At 43.5% G+C, this 18,926-nt stretch overlaps 1 protein-coding gene across 1 annotated transcript; it reads left to right on the top strand.

The window, feature by feature from the left end:
* The first annotated feature begins 6 nt into the window (after nt 1-6).
* LOC115949491 (C-1-tetrahydrofolate synthase, cytoplasmic-like) lies at nt 7-18,455 on the top strand. The gene is made up of 10 exons (XM_031066193.1): nt 7-13; nt 7,865-7,949; nt 10,235-10,294; nt 10,979-11,032; nt 11,399-11,535; nt 11,657-11,757; nt 12,084-12,220; nt 13,630-13,741; nt 17,585-17,712; nt 18,354-18,455. The coding sequence occupies exons 2-10, from the start codon at nt 7,902-7,904 to the stop codon at nt 18,453-18,455; spliced, it is 879 nt and encodes a 292-aa protein (XP_030922053.1). The 5' UTR covers nt 7-13; nt 7,865-7,901.
* Nucleotides 18,456-18,926: the final 471 nt, after the last annotated feature.

The following is an 18,926-nucleotide window of genomic DNA, read 5'->3' as shown; positions in this document are numbered from 1 at the left end:
AGATTGTCTCCGGGTACGTAGCGGGGCCACCCGCCCGCCCTGCCCGCAGCGCTCGGCCGGGTTCCCTCGTGCGGGAAAGTCTGGGAGCCGCGGGGCTTCTGCCCTTCGGTGTGCACGGAAGCTCGGGGATGCCCCGGCCGTCCCCGGGTGTGCTGGAGCGGCATGGGGCTGGGGGGGCTTTTGCTCTGGCTCTGTGGACGAAGCAGGTTTGGAGACACCCTAAAGCTTTTTCACTAGCTTGCAGCCAAAGCTCGCTTCTTCCTGGCTGTAAACTGGGAGTTACTGGACGAAGTACGGTTGTAAAGGTCTCAAGGAGAGTGCAAAGTGCTGTCACTGCTCCCCAGAAACCAGCGGTGCATCTGGTGGGGTCCCTCTGGCAGCCCCAGAACGCACCTGGTGCTGCTCAGCATGGGTGAAATGAGATGAGAGCCCAGGCAGGTGTGAAACCAGAGCTGACCTAAAGCTGCTGTGCCGGCAGGCTGGGCTGGTGGGATGCTTTATGAGCAGGAATTAGGAACATGTGCTTTGGGTATGGGCTCTGTTTTCATACTCTACAAGCATCGACTGTTCCTCTTTAAAGCAAAATAAGTTAATCCACATGTTGGATAACACATAGCTGAATGGTCACAGGTGTCCTGCCAAAGCTATTTAAAAGGTTTGGGAAACTTTGAAAGAAAAAGTGTTCTTGTACTTTTCAGGATTTACTTAGCTGGCAAGCCCTGGGTATAGGTGAGCCTGCATTGTGTCTTTAAAAAAAATAACCTTTGCTTGTTTTTCCTGCTGCCACTCAACACACACATTTGGTAAGAAAGCCAAATAAATTTCCCTAATCCTGGAGGAAATGCAGTGCAGTGGTTCTGTTACATTCTGTGGAAACAGGGTTCAGTTAGGTAGGTTCATTGGGTATCTCCTGTGGATATTATCAGGGAATTCAGGTAGAAAGGTTACATTTGAAAAGGTATAAAGTAATCTCAGCAAAGCAGTTAATTCTTTTAGGTATTGCTGTGTATGGCACAGTTATATCTAACCAACAGTGGAGCAGTACTGAAAAGTAGGCCTAATGTGCCTTGAATTTGAATATCCATGAGGAAAGGCTGCTTGCATGTTTTTTGCCTGGTATTTTTGGAGCCAGTACCACCTGCGTTTTGCAGTCTCTCAGTCTTACATGCTTCATTCCACCTGATGCTTTTGGCAGTGTTGGGACCAGCACACTTTGTGCTGCCTGTGCTTGCTGCTGGTGGGACTTCATGGTTTGCCTGTTGTAGGTTTCTTTCCTGTCATAGAAAGTCACCCTGAAGTGCAATAGGTCCTGGAAAGATGCTAGTTGGGGTACAGTGATAATTCACCTTAAAACTTCTAGCTTCCTTGGCATGGCATGTTGCATTACTTAATTTTAAAGATATAGGGGTGAGATTTTTTTATTTCTGTTTGTTTTCTGTACTATAGTAGCAGCTATAAACTACCAGTTTTCAGAGGACATTCATGATGTGCAAACACCTGAGAAGAGGCATGAGCTTTTGATAGGCACATGCAGGAGAAAGGTTTGATTAACTTCCAGCACATCTCTTAAGGTGTTTGGCTGAAGTTTGTCTTCCAGAATCATCAAATCTTGACCTGAAGACACCACAAAATGGAAAAATAATTGCAGTTGCTCAGCTGTCCTTCAGTTCCTTTATTTGTGCTGTGTTTATGTTCAATATAGGAAAAGCATCACCTACTCCCTATAGGCCTTAGGCAGTTCTGCCTTTTTCTGGTGGAGTTCTTGAAGGAGTCGTGAGGAATTGGGCTGTCCACCCTGGGGACAGCTATCCCTTTCCTCCAGACCCCCGGAGAACTGCTGGTCCAAGGGATTCTCACTGTTCAGAGTTCACCTCCAGGCCAAGAGTCTGGCAGCAGCAGCAGTGATAGGCATGTGGTTTTTCTAGGAATTTTCAACTGAACTTCCTGTTGTAGAAAGGGAATGTCCCTGACTTTATATCAGCTGCAAAACGTTTTCACTGTCTTGTAGGGGGTGGATTTTGTGACTTTACCCTTTAATCAAGAAAAATGTTTATTTGTAAGTTACTCAAATATTGACAAATGAGTTGAATCAAACAAGTAATGTTCAGCTATGTAATGCTGGGTTTCTGTGTGTATTTTAAATCAATGCTCATAAGTATTGTGAACTTTCACCTCCAGCCACCAAGCACCCCTTCCTCAAAACAGATGAAAAAATAGCTAATTCACAACCATGCCAGCTATTTAAACAAAAATCAGGTAGATACTGGCGTTCTTATTCTTGTGAAACATGTAAAGAGAATAAGTACTTTGAGAGCATTTCATTGCCTCTATAAATAAGGAAAATTTGATGAAGTGATAAAGGTAGTTCACACCTTTGGAAGGCTCAGAAGAGGCACAAAGGAAAATTGACATTTTCAGTGGCTTTGAGTATTACCTGTGAGGATGGAAAATGTGTTTAGGCTGGGCATGGGAAGGAGAACACAGCAGGCATTGTTTTCTCTGTAGGATTTTGGTGTTGATTTTAATGCATCAACATCAAAATGCATCTAGTCTGCTTCTGTCAGTACAAACAAGAAGCTTGCACAGTCTGTGAAATATATCAAATATTGGATGGGTTCTGCATCAATCTGAGTTGGCTGGTTACCTGAGGATGGCTTTCCTCTACTTCTTTGAGTGGCTGTTTAGTAATTCTGCCTTAGATCTTGCTACAAATTAAATTTGCCTCTTTGGCAAATGAGTTACGAAAGATGAGTTATTGTATAACAGCACAGTAAACAAATGACTGATGGGAGGAAGAAAAGCAGTGCTTTAAGTGTGCAGGATATGGTGGGTTGAAGGTAATAAAAATACAGTATTCTTCACGTTTATTGCTGGTATTCCCAGAAGAAAAAACAATCTCTGTTACTGTGTCTAAAGAGATAAGCAGAGCAAAACATGGTAGTGGCTCTTCTTTACAGTTTATGTGCCCTGCAGTGAGTTCAGGCTTTATCATCTGAAAGAGCCCAGGTTTGGAAAACTCTGGCTTGGCCATAATTGGTTGGTAGGACCAGGAGTGGACCAACATTTCTGCTCTGGAAGAGTGACTGATGAGTTGTGGTGGCAAGGAAGACTTAGCTCCCCTCACAGCTTTGGGTTTAGATCACCACTTATCAATAAAGTGGTGATCAGGCTGAACTTACAGCTGGGGGTAACAGTGCAGTAAACAACTCCTCTGCCTTTTCAGTCTGGGCCTTAATTTTTTTTTCCCCAGAGTTCCTATTGTAACTCCAGGTAAATCTAGTCTGAAGTGAAAAAAATTCCCTGATCCCTGAGCTTTCTTTTACCAGATCCTATCCACAGTGTTTCAGGCTTGCACTGAAGGGTCCCACACTGTGGATGGGCTGAGTTAAAGTGACCTGCCAGTGCTATTGGTGGCCCCAAATACAAGCAAGAACCCTTGTGTTCAGTGCTGTGCAGGCTCAGTTTAAAAAAGTGGGACCCTGCTCTAAAGAGTTGATAAGAGAGGAGAAAACATTGTCTGGTGGAAAACAGGGCCACAGATCTGTGATCTGTGCACATCAGCACCAGCTTACAGGGAACTGCTGTGTCCCCCTTTGTGGAATGAGTGAAATCTCAATATTGTTCCTTCAGAAGGCAAACCTTTGTAGATAAGGCCTAGAATATTGTCTGGAGTGCTGGCAGCCACTCAGTCCGAAGGTGGATTGAGTCCTTACCTATTGTTCTTGTGTTGTCCTCTGATTAAATCACCTGATAGTAGGGTATTATATGCAGTGCCCATTTTGGGAAGCAGACCTGCATGCATGTTGCAGCATGGGAATGTGGTATCATAATTCATGTTTGGGGCAAACTCTTGCAAGTTTAAAAGATTCAGCTTTATGTTAAACTCTGTTGTGCTGTTGTCAGTCTTCCACATTTGCCAAGTGCCTCAATTGCTGTGTCTCAGACCCACCTTGGATATCATGAAAAAGCATCTAAAAAAGCTGAAATGTCTTCATGTATTTATCTGGTCTGAAGAGAGTTCACGCATGTATTTGTGCTGGCACAACCAAAAAGGTGGTTAAAAAACTTTGTGAGTGTGGAAGTGGTAGAAAGTAGCAGGCATTTTTCCTAGGAGATAATGACAGTGTGCCAGGAGCATGCAGTGGTGGAGCATGAGACAAGAGGGTGGGAGACATGTGGACTCATTCCAGCTCTAAATGATGTCTTCCTGCAGCTGGAGCCAGCTGTTGAATTGCCAGCAGTGTTCAGATGGTCTTTCCCAGGATTTCCTATTCCAGTGCCACTCATTGAGCAAACCTGTGACTTCCCTGAGGAGAGACTCCTCTGTGCCTCCTTTGGGTGCAGTGGAATGTTCTGTGGCATTCTTCTCTGCAGTCCCCTCACAGCATTTTAAGACAATGCAGTTGTCCTGAGGTTGGACATGGTGCCATGGTGGTCTGGAGATGGGAAAGTTTGTTTTTCCACATTATGGTGTTGGTCATGGGAGCAGCAGGAGGTGAGCAATGGCAGTGCTGGTGGCTGCAAGGAGGAATGGCTGCAGGGACAACAGCTCTGACCAGGATGGTGCAGGACCTGGGGAGGACCATCAGCCTCATGCAGCTGTTTCTGCAGGGCTGCAGCAGGAGCATTTCTGCTGCATGGTTATGAAACCCTTGGGGAATCTGTGATCCAGGCAGTAAAGCCAGACCCTCCCCTTTGAGGACAGGCTTCTTCTGGAGCGTCACTGTCTCTGAGGAGGTGTTTGCCAGGTCCTGTGTTTGGCACTCTTTGCACAGACCCTGGGCCCTGATACTCACAGCAGGGACAGAAACACACCTGGTGTCATCTTCGGTGTGTGCTGTGTCCTCACCAGCTGAGCACTGTGTCTGTAATCCCACAGGAGGGTGTGGGGTTCTGCTGACATGGGAACCATGTTCTCTCCATTTCCAGCAGAGCTAAAGGAGTATGGTTTGTCCTTTGTCTGAATTTCTGGGAAATTCACTTAATAAATTTAAATTCAGCTCACTGTTGCAGTCCACAGAAAGAAATGCTAACAAGTTCTTTAATCTTTGGAGCCGGCTGTTGCATTGTATGCTTAGAACCATGTGCTGTCCTTAACCTGTGTGGACCCTGGACTTTTGTTTCCTGCATGAATTTGTTTGTGGAAGGGCACGTGGGCACAGGAGGGGGCTTGGAGTCAGAGAAAAGGCTTTTGGAGAAGCAGACACATAGAATTGCAAATTTTCTGTTTGAAGACTTAAAAGAATTTTCATAGAGCTAGTAAAAAGTAGTGTTGATTTATCAATATGAACTTTTATCTTTGGGAAGGCCTGAGGTCCACAACAGAATTTTGTAGACTGTATAACTAAATAGCTGTTGGTTTGCAAAGATTATTTTTATGGCTTTTGTAAATTTGTGGGGAAAAACAATGATTTCTTCATTTTTTTTCTTGAATTTTCTCTTAAACCTTTGCCCGTGTGGTTTTTGTGAGCACTGGTACCCAACGCTAGGTGGCTGTCTAACAAGTGATTTCTTGATTCAAGGCTCCTGAAGAAAATCACACTGACAGCACCACGTTTGTGTGTTTGTGCATGTTGCCTTTCTTCGGGAGCTGAAGGGGAGGTGACCTAGCACCCAATTACAGAGAATGACAGCAATGTCATGTGTGAATAGTTGTGGCTGCTGGGGGTGAAAGCACACCACAGCCCTGCTTCACAGAGGAAGTTGGGTGGGCTCATTTCTCTTCAGCTGAGAAGACTGCAATGAAAATAATACCTAAACCTGGGGCCCTTTCTAATGTTTCACGTTTGTTTGCATTTCTTTTTTGCTGGCCACAAACCAGTGCTGCCCTTTCCTTACTGGAATACCAGAGACCTCAGAAATAGTTCCCTTGAAGAGTTGCCCACAGCCCCCACTCACAGGCCATGTGCAGGGGGTTTCTGATTCACCTTGAGATTGTTGTGTTGTTAGAGGCTGCTCATGAGCCAGCTCAGGTGCCTCCCTAGGGGCTTACAGCTGGAGTGTAAGGAGAGCCAGTTAGGGGTTTTGCTGCCCAGCAGTTGAATTTTTGTCACTTAAGCACAAAAAATTGCTGGGATAAGGTTTGCTATGAGATTGTTTTCTGAGCTCATCAGCTGGTCCTGATGTCAAGCGTTCTACTGAGGTGACAGCTGAAGGAAGGCTCAGAACTATGGTTTCTTAAATATGGCTGAAAAAGCTGCCTCCACTGAGACTTTGAACCCCTTGGCCAGATGCAAACACCTACAAATACTCTGAACCCACTCCTCAGGTGCAGCAGAGCTCTGACCTCGTGATTCAGGATGCAGCAAGAGATGCATGATTTGGGATGTGGCTGGAGGCTGTGACTCCCTCTGAGATGAGACTTCAAACAGCCTTAGGGCTGCTTCTAGCTGGGCCAGCTGTACTGTCCCCTGGGATCAGGGCTGCTGGGTTGAGGAGCTGTGTGCTGCTCCCATTTCCCTGTCTTCCTGCCTCTGGCAGCTCTAATTTGGAGCTCACAGTTGCCTCACTGGCTGTTTGTTTTCCTGGAGTTTTCCTCTATGCAGGAATCACAGCCTCCCAGCTGGCATCAGCTATGTACCCTGTCCATGCACCCTTGCTATTCACATTTTTTAATGAACTGGCACCAACAGCACCTGCTCCAGTCTGGGAAGTCTGGTCCCATTTGGGAAGTAGCAGGCCTGGTGATACTGATCTGAGGCTAAATGAGCACAAGGAGACTGTGTTTTATACAAAAGCCCGTTTGGTGCAGGGTAGATTTGCTGAGTGTGGTGATAGCACCTTCTCATCTCAGAGAATGGGGATGGGACACAGGATGGAGTTCACATGGACAGACCTGTCAAGCCTCTCATGTCCTGTGAGATTTTGCTTACCTGGCTTTTGGTTCTGAGTGTCTCTTACATTTGCAGTGCAGTGCCACAGGTTCCTTCCAGTGCTGTGAGCCCATGAGATGGACAGAACTGGTCAGTTCTTTCAGAATCCTCACTGCCTCTGGTGAGGAGATGGAGCAGTTGGGCCTCCACCTTCCCTGGTGAAGGATTATGCCTGTGGGGCCAGAGAGTGGTTGAGAAATTGGAGCGGAGTGCAAGACTGGGGAGAGATGATGACAGTGACTTTTGAGCTGTCTGTGGCTAATTCAGTGCTCATTATTAAAATGTTCCATGGTAAACTGGGTGTGAGTTCACATCTGACCTAGAACAACCAATCAGTGCTCTGTTTCAAAGCTGTGGGTTTTTTGCAACTGTATCCTTAAACCTGCCTTTACTGAAGAGTTGACCTGAGCTGTGTACCAGGGTTTGGTGACTTTTCCTCACCTTTGTCCACCTCCCATTCTCCTCCCTGCTTTATCTTCGGGTACCTCCTGCTTGTTTAGTTATTTCCCAGAATTTTACCATTGTAGATTCATAATCCTTTAATCCTTTACCAGGACAGCTTGTGTGACAGTGACAACTGGTGCCTCTGGGATTCAGGTGATTTTAGTACAGCATAGGTGGAAAGAGGATTTCCTTTTGAGAAAGGAGTTTGAAATCCCAGGAGTTCCCATGCCAATTTTGAACCTTTTTTTTTTTACCCTTGTATCCTATGAGAGCGTGAAGAAGCGCAATGTAGATTTTAAAGAAATAAAGCTATTTAAATAAATTTGAATGAACCAGGTTCCACAGTGTCTCAGTGATTTGTGGACATCAATCTTATTTGGAGATTGCTGGGAGCTGTGTACTCAAGGCATAAGTGCATGTTTACCAGTCTGCCCATCTGTCACTTTTACAACTCCTGGCTGTATCAGAACAACTCCATCACTGTATGAGAATTCAGCCCTGTGATTAACTTCTGCCTTTTATTTGCTTTCATTTTTCCCCCTTTTCAGACAAGTGAGAGAGAGACTAAAGCAGCAAGTCGTTGAGATGACTGAGAAATTTCCAGGCTTCAGACCAGGACTTGCCATTTTACAGGTATTGTTTTCTTTAATGCCAACTACAGAAAATACGAGTTGCTTTGCAGTGGTAAGGGCTGATGAGCTTCATCAAAGCTGCCTTGTAGTTGGTAGCATTTTATTAGGAACAGTGTTCTCTGTGAGATGGTGACACAGTCCTGTTATATCTTTTTGCCAAGTATCAGAGCCCAACAATTATTTTGGGTTGTTTTATTTCTTTCTTCAGACCCTGTTCTCTGTTGGAGTGTTGTGTTTGTGAAATGGTAAAATCAAGCTGTTTGCCTGTTAAGAGCAAGCAGTGCTTGTGAACTCCATTTGAAATCTCTGCACTTGAGTGAGCCCTGAAGTTTGGCAGCTTTCAGAGATGTGTTTGTACCAGAAATCCTCCAAATGGGATGTTTATTAACTGGTCTGGTCTGCTGTTATGTCAAAACATGGAGAAAAAGGAGGGGTAGAGGAGGGGAGGGAACCCAAACAAAACTAAAACTACCTTTGGCCAGGATGACTTTGAGTACAAGGGATGGAACAAAATCCTTTTGCTGAATTGGATATCCCTCAGAAGGGAGCAAGTGTTAGAGTCTACAAAGAAAGGCTTGCAGAGGTAAAAAACACATAACAGGTACAGGGTTTTGACCTGTGTTTGGCATCATTTTTTTCCTTTGCAGTTATAAAAAATGGAAACTGTTCTTAGGTCAGGAGGTGACTAGCAGTAGCAAATGTCATGCTACAGGAAGGACCTGTGTGTCCACAAAAGCTAAAGGGAATGTAAGTGGCTGCTTAGAGCAGTGAATTTTGTCCTTATTCAGTATTTTGAGCTCCTGCAGAGCCTTTGGTGCCTGTCTGTAGATTCCAGTGCTAATACCACCATAGCACACAAAGGCCATGCTCCTCTTTGATGCCAGGAACAAATTTGTGCTTGTGTTTTGTTTGGGGTTTTTTTCCTGGTTTTCCTTTTCGTTAGCTCTAAGCAGATTGTCTCTACAGAAGCTTTGTCTGCAGATGCTTAGAAGGAAGGAAGGAGGGTCTAAAAATTTAGTAGTGCTTTGATGAAAGCTGCTGAACTCTTGACCTCATAAAATGTGTTGAAAAATTGTTGTCTTGTGGCACTATTGGATTGTTTTCCTGGTGGGCCTTGTATTCAGTCCTGGATTATCTCAGAGTCCTTTACAACCTGCTTGCTCTTTGGCTGACACTTTTGTAAGCTGTCAAACAATCTGGTCTTGGAGTTCATCTCCTAATATTGGTATTTGCAGCTGTCTATTTTTCAGTGAAGTCAGGACAACGAGCTGTTTTTATTTGTAGCACACCATACATTATGTGCTCTGTTCTTGGGAGGCATCTGGTGTCCTCTCAGCTCAAAGAATAAGTCAGTTAATCTTTATTTTTTTGTCCTGTAGTCAGTAATTCCTTATTCACAAAACATATGTTTGCTGACATCTCCTGCTTCTCTACCCTGTAGAAGCAAACCTTTTCCTAAATCCAGCAGACATTATAGGGAGACAGCCCCTTTATCTGTACCTAGGAGGAAGAACCAATGTGTTCTGGGTGATCAGATCACCCCTGCAGCTTGTAGTCTATGTGATGGCTCCCAAGTATCAGGGAACAGAATTTCAAGAGCTTGCTTGTCAGCTTTTCCTTATTTGACCCCTATTTTCTTAAGATTAGAAGGAGTATTACCTTTAACAAAACATACTGGGTGATGCAAGTGGTCTCCTGAAATGAAGTTTTACTGTGAGCACTCAGAACTGCCAAAAATTGCAGGCATTTGTTCCACTTGCTGCTTTTTCTTTGTGCGCCACTTTGTCCTTGTTTTGATTTTTGTTTGGCAAGAAAATTCCCAAGGTTCAAAACTGCAGGGGAAGAAATGTCTCCATCAAAGCACACATGTACATAAAATTAAGATTCCCAAATATCAAAGAGGCCCAATGTTTTTGAAAGCCTTAATCAGATAATTGAATGTTATCAGCACCTGCTGATGATGTTAATTAGCTAAGGATTTAACTTTCTCAGATCAGATGGCAGGCAGTATTTTCTGCTTTGGAGACCACTGTGTTTTTAAGGTTTTTCAACAGGTGCAAATAGTTTGTGCAGGAGATCAGACAACTTGTCTTTAACTGCCTTGTCGTTGAAAGAACTTTCCTGTTAGCTCCAGCTGTTTATATCCTCTATCAGTGTGTTTTGCAGTAATTCAGGAATACCTCTGTCTCCTTGATGTGGATCCAAGGAAGCTGAGGATTAAGCCCATCTCAGCCTGTGTCTGGGTCTCTATTCTGTGCTGTAATTCAACTGTCTTTTCATCCTTAGGTTGGAAATCGGGATGATTCAAACCTCTACATTCACATGAAGCTGAAGGCTGCTGCTGAGGTAATCCTGGACTTAGTTTAGGACTACTTTTTACCCTCTTACAGTTGGTCAGATCTGAATATGAAAAACCAGATGCAAGTCAATAGTTTTGTCTAAGTTTTTCCAGTATTGGAGAAAACAGTGTTGGCCTGAGTTCTCAGTTACAGGAATGTAGTGTAGGTGTGTAACCTGAGAGCCAAGTGGGGTGCTCTGGTCACAGCAGTGTGGCTTGGTGCCACTTTTTGTGTGATCATCACAGATTACATTTGTCTGAAGTGCTGTGTCTTTCCTGACCCATGGCCTTTTTCTTATCTTCCCTGCCTGTCTTGTACCTGCAGTTACTTTGTGCTTGTGACAGGTAGAACATTACATGCTACAACAGGGCAGGAACACAGATCAATGCATTTTTCCCTAGGTGATACCTGGCATTTCTGCTGGTGTTTTAAGGCAGTGTGCTGTCAAGCAAAGCTGATGTTGTTCATGTCAAAAGGTGAATAGGACAGTTAAAGGACAGACTCAGTAGGCAAAGCACTTATCTTTCTTTGATGGTATTTCTAAATCGTAGGACTTGGAGCCTCAGGAAGAGGAGATAGACTTGGGAAATGTGACAGAATGCAGCTGTGATTTAGCTGGATAGAGAGATTAGCCAGATCAATTGGATGTCAATTCAGAAATCAGATAATTTGTTGTTATTCTCATTTGCAGATTGGGATCAGTGCCAATCACATAAAATTGCCAAACACAGCAACAGAAGCTGATGTAAGTAATACAGCCAGTGATGAAAAAATACGTAACTTCATTGTTGTGCTGAAGATATCTTTGCCCTGTCATTGTATAAAAAAGGACTACTTGCCTATTGCTACTAACTAATGAGAAAAGAATTGGAGCCTCGTGAGGTGTTTTTGTGGTTTTTTAAAAGAAAACTAAAACATTACAATGTAAAATTCAGAGACTTTAGGAGTTTTTGTTTTTTTAAATAAAGAATGTAATTGGTTTATACTTTTGGGTGGAAAAACTAAACCTAAAGGTTGTATTTTTTAATCCAGATAAGATTATGGTTTTTTCCTTTGCATCAGTCATATTTCAGTTCATCAGCCATTAGTTTTTTGGTGTTTGCTGTTGTAGGTGCTCAAGTGCATTGCCTCTTTGAATGCAGACCCAGCTGTTCATGGCTTTATAGTGCAGCTGCCACTTGACTCTGATAATCCCATCAACACAGAAAAAATAACCAATGCTGTTGCACCTGAGAAGGACGTGGATGGGTAAGCTGGCTTCACCCCTGGAGAGCATGACAGCTACTCCAGAAAGAAACCTCTTTTCTTTCTTTTCTCTTGAACAGTGAGGCTGGGTATCTTACTTGGCCTTTATTCTTTCAAAATACAGCTTAAGTAGCATCAATGCTGGGAAACTCTCTAGAGGGGACCTTGGAGACTGCTTTATTCCGTGTACGCCAAAGGGATGCATGGAACTTATCAGGCAGACAGGTAAGGAGGTTTTCATACACTACCCATGAATGCAGTAGTCTTCAATAAGTGTAGAAATTGCACACATTGTGAGCTTCTGCTTCACAGCTTTTGCTGAGATACCACATTTCATCTCTGCTGCCCTAGATAGTGAAAGAACTAGGTTAAAATGGTCTTTCCTTCCTCCCTCCCAACTGCAGTTCCCTACCACACACAACAAAGAAGAGCAGAATTCTGAAGTACAGAACCAGAGTTCAACTGACCAGGACTCCAGAGCAGTTTGAGTTAATATGTACCAGGCTGCACAGTGACCTCTTTTTTGCTCTCTGTGACTCTGTGTGGTGCAGGTGTCCAGGTGGCAGGGAAGAGAGCCGTGGTGATCGGCCGCAGTAAGATCGTGGGGGCTCCCATGCACGACCTGCTGCTCTGGAATAACGCAACAGTCACCACCTGCCATTCCAAGACCTCCACCCTGGCTGAGGAGGTAAGGGCAGGCTGCAGTTATTTGTCCCAGGCCACTCACCTCCATGCACAGTGCTGCTCAGGGTGTTGCTGCATTGGGTCTGGGGTGTCTCATCTGAATTGGTTTCACAGTCCTGCTCATTGCGTGGTTGTGTAAATACTTCCGCTGGAATAGGATCTTGATTATTTTTGGCACTTAATTAGAGAGGTGTAGTTATAACAATAAAATTATTATTTTTGTTGTCTTTGAGCAAGTGCTGAGAATTTAATCATCCTTTCCTAATCTGCATGTAGGGGTTGGCAAAACAGCATATGTTTTTGTTGTTTTAATTATTTTTTTTACCAAAAAGACCAGGTGGTCTTCTGCTCTAATGGCTGAGAAACGTTAGGCCAAATGATTTCTCAGTTGGTTTATTTTTTTCAGTCGATTTTCTATGACAGGGAGCTGGTACCATTTTCCTCTTCAGCAGTGAGAGTGACAGAAATAGTGTTTTGCTGTGCTGCCACCTACTTGGATTTCGTAGAGCCATCAGCACTGCCAGGCTCTGTAGGCAAGTATTAAAGCTGAAAAAGGGAGTAGGAGTGTTTGAATATAACTCACAAAGTAGATCAGAAACACTGCAATGCTTCACGCCGTTAAGTTGCTGTTCAGTAAGACCATCATTAGGTTGATTAAAAATTGAAGTGCTCATACTTAATGATATCTTAAAAATAGTTTATCTCCCTTGAAGATTAAAGAAAAAAAATCCAAGGGATAGCAACTTCCTAAGCAAATGTGAATGAAGCAGTGCAGGAACTGACAACGAGCTTTCGTTGGAGTCTTTAACACCAGCTTCGTGACTGGATCTGTCAAATTTACTGAATAGTCCCTGAATGAATATTAGTGCTGAAATACAGTCAGCTTCCCCTGGAGTTGTGTGTTATGCAGTTCTGGACATGAAAAGCACAAGACAGTGCTGTCACCAGTGAAGTGCTGCTTAGTTCTGTGCAGGGGTTGTTCTTGGCTGAACAGGATGAGTTCTTGATGTCTGATGAGTGCTGGGTATATTTCTAGCACTGAATGTGCAGGGATATTTGAAGGAAGAGAAGAATATTCAGAAGGCTTTAATTTTATCTAAATGTAGCCTGTATGATCCACTTGGGAATCATGGAGGAGTTCAGAGGAGGTTGTGAAGTGTTGACTAGCAATAGTTCAGGGTAGGAGTGTGAAAATAGGCCATTATTTCTAGCTGCAGGAATCTGTCCTTGCCTTGCCAAGGAACTGGCAGCTACCTTTAAATGCTGGGAGTGCCCTTCCATGCCTCCAGTGGCAATGGGTGAGCACAGTTTCACTGCAGCTCAAGCTGATTTAACTTGCTGCAAAAGCAGCTCTGCATTTTGCCCCTGCCAGTGTGATACACAGTTGTTTGTTGTTTTTAAATTTTTTTATAGGTTGGCAAAGCTGACATCCTGGTGGTTGCAGCTGGTAGAGCTGAAATGGTAAAAGGTGAATGGATCAAGCCTGGTGCAATCGTAATAGACTGTGGAATTAACCATGTGCCAGGTGCGTGGGCAATGTATAACAAGTGGGGATGTGTTTGTTTGTGTATAAATGCAGTTGCTACGCTTGTGAATAATGTTTCCTTGGTGTCTCTGGTCCACATGGACTTCTTTCTTCTGTAAGTCTGTCTTAAGTAGTGATGACAACCTCTGACAATGCCAAAGTAAAGAAACCACTGGTCTGAAGCACTCTCCTAAAGCAGATCAGTGGCAGTTTTGATTCAGCCTTCAACGAGGCTGATGATTAGTAGAGGAAAGAAGAGGCCTATGAAATATTGCAACAGAATATCCATTTAATTTGCTCCAGCTACATGGTGAAGTCTTGTCACTGTTGTCACTCTGGAGCTCAGGGCTTTGCTGTCATTACTTCGTGCTTGGATCTGTTGAAGCAGTTCCCTTTGAAGTACAGAAATGACAAGCAGTCTCTTAAAGTAGCTGTGGATTTGTTGAATCACAGCATTAAGTTCTTAGGCTTGAATGGTTGTTGTCTTGAAACAAAGCAGATTGTGCAAGAGTATTGGTGACAATGGCTCAGGCACAGAATAAAGTGCTTTAACATAATGGATTTTAGGGTAGGGTTTCACTTTGCTGTGCCTTCCTTATAAAGATGCTACAGACAGTCTGGCAATTTCTGTTTTCATCTCATTTTAAATCCAAATTACAGATATTGAATGATATGGAAAATTAGTCACTCTTACTGTGCTACGCCCACAAGGCTTTTAAAAGGTAGTTTTCATAATTAATCAGTCATTTTGTTGCCATTATTTAACAGAATGTAAAGAAATTTCTGTTCAGTGGTCTTGTTACTCAAAGTTGACATTAGGCTGCTTTTAAAAACATTAGTCCTCTATCTAATTAAAACTAAAAAGTCATCTGCTGTTCTGTTTGTTGCTTGATGGTTTTGTTCCAAACAACCCAAACTTGGGCCATTTGCCAAAATCCACAAGGTCACTGCTGATGTGCATGAAGCAGAATGGGCTGGAGTCTCCCCAGCTGACATGTTGCAAATAAAACCCCCATTGTGTTGCTGATATATGATGGTATGACCTTTTCTCAGGCTTTATTTGAACTGCATCTCTGAGGACACATCCCTGTTCCTTTGCAATCAGCCTGCCTTGAGCAGTGCGCTGACATCTGAGCTTCTTGTGCACCCAGCCCAGTCAGTGTCACGTGGAGTACACTTAATGACATTGAGATTTGATAATTGAGACTTGATAGAGTATCATGGAAACTGTCACATTTTTAAATGATGGGTATTATAGGTTCTGGTTTGCTTTTTTTTTCCTGTGGTTTTCTGAAGTTGCTGAGTTTTCCTTACTTTTTTCCCCTCTGATATGTTGCGAAGAAGTTTTCAGATGAATCTTTTGGGAAATGAGTACCAGAACTGTGGGAATTGCAGTGCTACAGAAAGAGCAGCAGCCAGCTTGCTGCCTTCTCCAGCTAAGTCACTGTGCAGATAGAATATTGCTGCTAGCTGTGGTGGTGCTTTGAATGTGATATGGGATAAGAGCACATGCATCTTACCACAAGCGTAAGTGCACCCAGCTGGATGCTTCCCAGGTGCAGCTGGAGGACATGGCAATCTCAGGATTTGCTAGTCAGGGTACCCCATGCATGCAGATCCCACACTGATTTGAGATATCAGGACATTTTGTCATGCTGTCTTGCCAAGCTGGAGTTAGGACAAGTTATAGCCATGTAGCACCATACAAATGTAGTTGTGCTTTTGAGTGGAGGGTGGCCTGAGTGCTCCAAGGGTGCTGGTTTAGAGGCTGGAAGAGACACTTCTACCACATCTGGCTTGGTGTACTGCAATTAACAGAACGTCCACTGGCTTGGTGTACTGCAATTAACAGAATGTCCTTCAGGTAGGCAGAGAGGAACAATCAATCTCCTGAAACCTCTACTAGAGCAGGCAAGTGCCTGTTACTTTCCAAACTGGGTTGTATTTGTCTCTCCCCACTGCTGCAGTTGGAGGGCTGGTCCAGCAAATACTCTGGATGCCTTATTCCAGGCCTGTAGAAATTGCTTTGCTACAGAAAGGGAAAGCAGTGCAAGTAGAGAGTATTCCCAGAGATGGCAGTCCCTGGAATGTCCATCTCTGAGTCCTGATGGAGGAAGCAACTCTGCTCAAAGTTGCCTCCTATGGGATTTTGCAGCCCTGGCTAACAAGAAGCCATGAGAGTGGAATATGACAGCAGCTTTTTTGCAACATGGTTATAGTGTCACTGATACTCTGTGCAATTAGTTTGTATTTTTTAAGAGTGGGATGATGAATATTGAAAAGGTGAAATTATGGGGAGAGATGGCAAGTATTGTGTGTGAGCTTTCTCTCAAAAGAATATTTTGCAGGTAATTGAAGAGCTCCTAGGCTGTGCTGAGCAGTGCCTGTGTGAGGTGCAGATGCAGAAGCAGGGACTGGGGGATTGTTGGGCCTGTGCTCATCTCTGTGTCTGTGGAACAGATGAGGCAGTTTGGAGTGCCAGCTTGTTTTCCTTGTTCTTGGGCTGGGAGCCTTCCTGGCCAGGATGGCTGATGAGCCTGCTTGGCATCCTTGGAAGAAGACAAAATTACATTATTTACTGTTTGCAGCCTTAATTAAATTGATCTCTAGGGGGGAAGGCCAGGCTGGTCTGCAGTTCAGGCAGCAAACTGACAGCAGGCTGCAGAAACACTGGTTACCAGCTGTGATGTTGTTCAGGCTTTGAGCTTTAGGGAGAAGCAGTGTTGCTTAAAACACACAGCAAAGCATCCAAGCTGCTAATTGTCAGTAACAATGCAGCTAAAAAATAACGTTGGCTTTTGTTCTCTCTTTGGTTTTAACATAATCTGCTGTTGGGGAGTTTGGTTTCTGTTCCACTCCTCCCCCTCACCAGATGTATGTGAAAGTTAGTGATTGTGCTCTGCTCAAATACACACTTACTGTATGCAATATAACATTTCAATATAACAACATTAGAATCTATTTTCAGATTTTTACGCTGCTTAGAAGCTCCCTAGAGTCCTTTACCTGAAGTGAGAATCTGCCATTTCAGGAGCAACTTAAATTTTCTAGTTTTATGTGCTGTAATAAATGACTTCCTTAGACAACTCTGCTAGTTTACTAATTCATTTTGTCTCTTCCTCTCTTTATTGGGTGAGTTTAAAGGTCACCACTGGAAAAAAGGACTATGTCTGCTTCTGAATTGTCAGGTCATATAGTACAGCAGGATATAGCAAAATACATTGCCTGAGAGAAAAATTATCCTACTGAAGCTTTCTTAAGGCACATGGGAAGTTTGTTTTGACAAGTCTGATCTCTGTGACCTGCAGTATTTACTGGTCCATCTTTAAACTAGCAGTGATAACTGAAAAGCTCAGTGCTTTCTGCCTTCAGTTTCTGTAAAAGCAGGTGATTTTATTCAATAGTAAGGCTCAGATGCCCTCCAAAATGGAACAGAGCAAATGTAAACCTGGGGGGTTTGGAACAAGTCAGCCGTCTTTCATCTCTCACCTCTTCATGACTGTTGGTTTATATCTCATTCAAACTGCCCTGTGGGCAATGAGCCACTAAGAAAAGACTTGCATCCTCCAGGAAAGGGAGATCTGTCTGGCTGAGGATAAATGGTGCTTAATGGGAGGATGTGTTGCATGAGCTGTTGACACTCCACAAGTGAAGTATGATGATAACAGCTTCATCTTGTGATGTTGTCTTAGCTGTTTTATCTTTCTTTGCAGCTTCCTGGGTACTCAGCTTCTATTTTGTTTGCTCCAGCAGAATTAAAGACTTCAGCTTCAGTCAGTGCTGTCTCCTCTGTTGCTGTGCTGAAATGTGATGTGTAACTTACTTTTCTTCTTAAATCCCCAGACAGCACAAAGGCCAGTGGAAAAAGAGTTGTGGGAGATGTGGCATACAATTCAGCAAAGGAAAAGGCTTCCTTCATCACCCCAGTTCCTGGTGGTGTTGGGCCCATGACTGTGGCCATGCTAATGCAGGTACTGAGCAGACTGTGGTCATCTCTTCTGTGTTTGCTTTGGGGGGTGTTGCTGCTGACCATCAGCACACTGCCAAAGCAGCTGTGCTCCCTTTTGCTCTTGAAAAATCTAGTTAGGATTTCCAGCTTCTAATTCAGACAATTTGGATTCAGTTAACCGAGGAAGAAGATGGACTTGAAGGAAATGTTAGAACAGAGGTTTCTGGTTGCTCAGTTTTGGGAGGTTTTTTAGGGGTTTTTGAGTGTGGTTGCTCAAAACCCTAAGAAATGGGCCTGTGTTATAATGCTCTGGCTGTAATTGTGAAACCATCCTCAGGGTGATTGGATAAAAAGGAGAGTAACAGTATAAACCAGCTCCTTCTGTTTCCATGCTTTGCTTAAGAAAACTTGCTGACACAGAGCACCCTAAAAACCCAGCACACTGGAAGATCAGAAGAGAGATAGATATGGTGGGATTTTTTTCTTTTTAGGAAAACAGCAAGCAGAATCTCATTTTGGATTATTAGCAAATGCTTTAATAAAAGCACTTTGGTTTAAACCCAAACTGAGACAGATAGGAGGGGCAAACCTTTCTGGTCTCTTTGTAATCAGTGCAGACTGTGCAATGATGGTTGCTTTAATGCATTCACTTGCTTGTTTTAGAGCACTGTGGAGAGTGCACAGCGTTTTCTGGAGAAGTTCCAGCCTGGAAAATGGACCATCCAATACAACCAGCTTACCCTAAAGATGCCTGTTCCAAGGTAATGCTTTCAAATTAAAGCATTCTAAGGTCTTCCTGAGGAAGCAGAGCTAAGCTGCAGTGGTGCTGTGATATCTCTTGAAGTGTCTTGAAGTCTTCTTGGACTTTCACAGACTTCAGGCCAGCTAGATGGTTGCTGATTCAGGAAATAGTGAAAAACTTGTATTTTGGAAAATTTTCAGTCTGGCATGCCAAAACAGTAGTATCTTCAAATAGGAGTTGCTCAAATCCCCAAGGAGCAGCTGAAAATATGCAAAATACCATATGGGATCATAACACATTGTCCACAAAAGGCATTTGGGAAAATGGGGAGATTGAGGAGAGGGGTTGTTTGTTTGGGGTTTGGCCTTTTTTTATTTTCAGAAAGGCAGCTCTGAGAATGTGTCTGTTGTAGTGTACCTGATACTTGTGGGATTGATTTATTTAACTAGGGAGGGTTTAAAGATTGACTTCTAAAATATAGATTAGGTGTTTCC

Source organism: Geospiza fortis, unplaced genomic scaffold (genome assembly GCF_000277835.1).
Source record: "Geospiza fortis unplaced genomic scaffold, GeoFor_1.0 scaffold23, whole genome shotgun sequence".
NCBI classification, from domain to species: Eukaryota; Metazoa; Chordata; class Aves; order Passeriformes; family Thraupidae; genus Geospiza; species Geospiza fortis.
The sequence above is the reverse complement of the archived record's forward strand: the minus strand, read 5'-3'. Positions and strand labels throughout refer to the sequence as shown.

Coding starts and splice junctions, on each gene's coding strand:
- LOC115949491 (XM_031066193.1), top strand. CDS start 7,902: ATGACTGAGAAATTTCCAGGCTTCAGACCAGGACTTGCCATTTTACAG. Junction 7,950..10,234: donor CAGGACTTGCCATTTTACAG/GTATTGTTTTCT, acceptor TTTCATCCTTAG/GTTGGAAATCGGGATGATTC. Junction 11,536..11,656: donor CCTGAGAAGGACGTGGATGG/GTAAGCTGGCTT, acceptor TTCAAAATACAG/CTTAAGTAGCATCAATGCTG.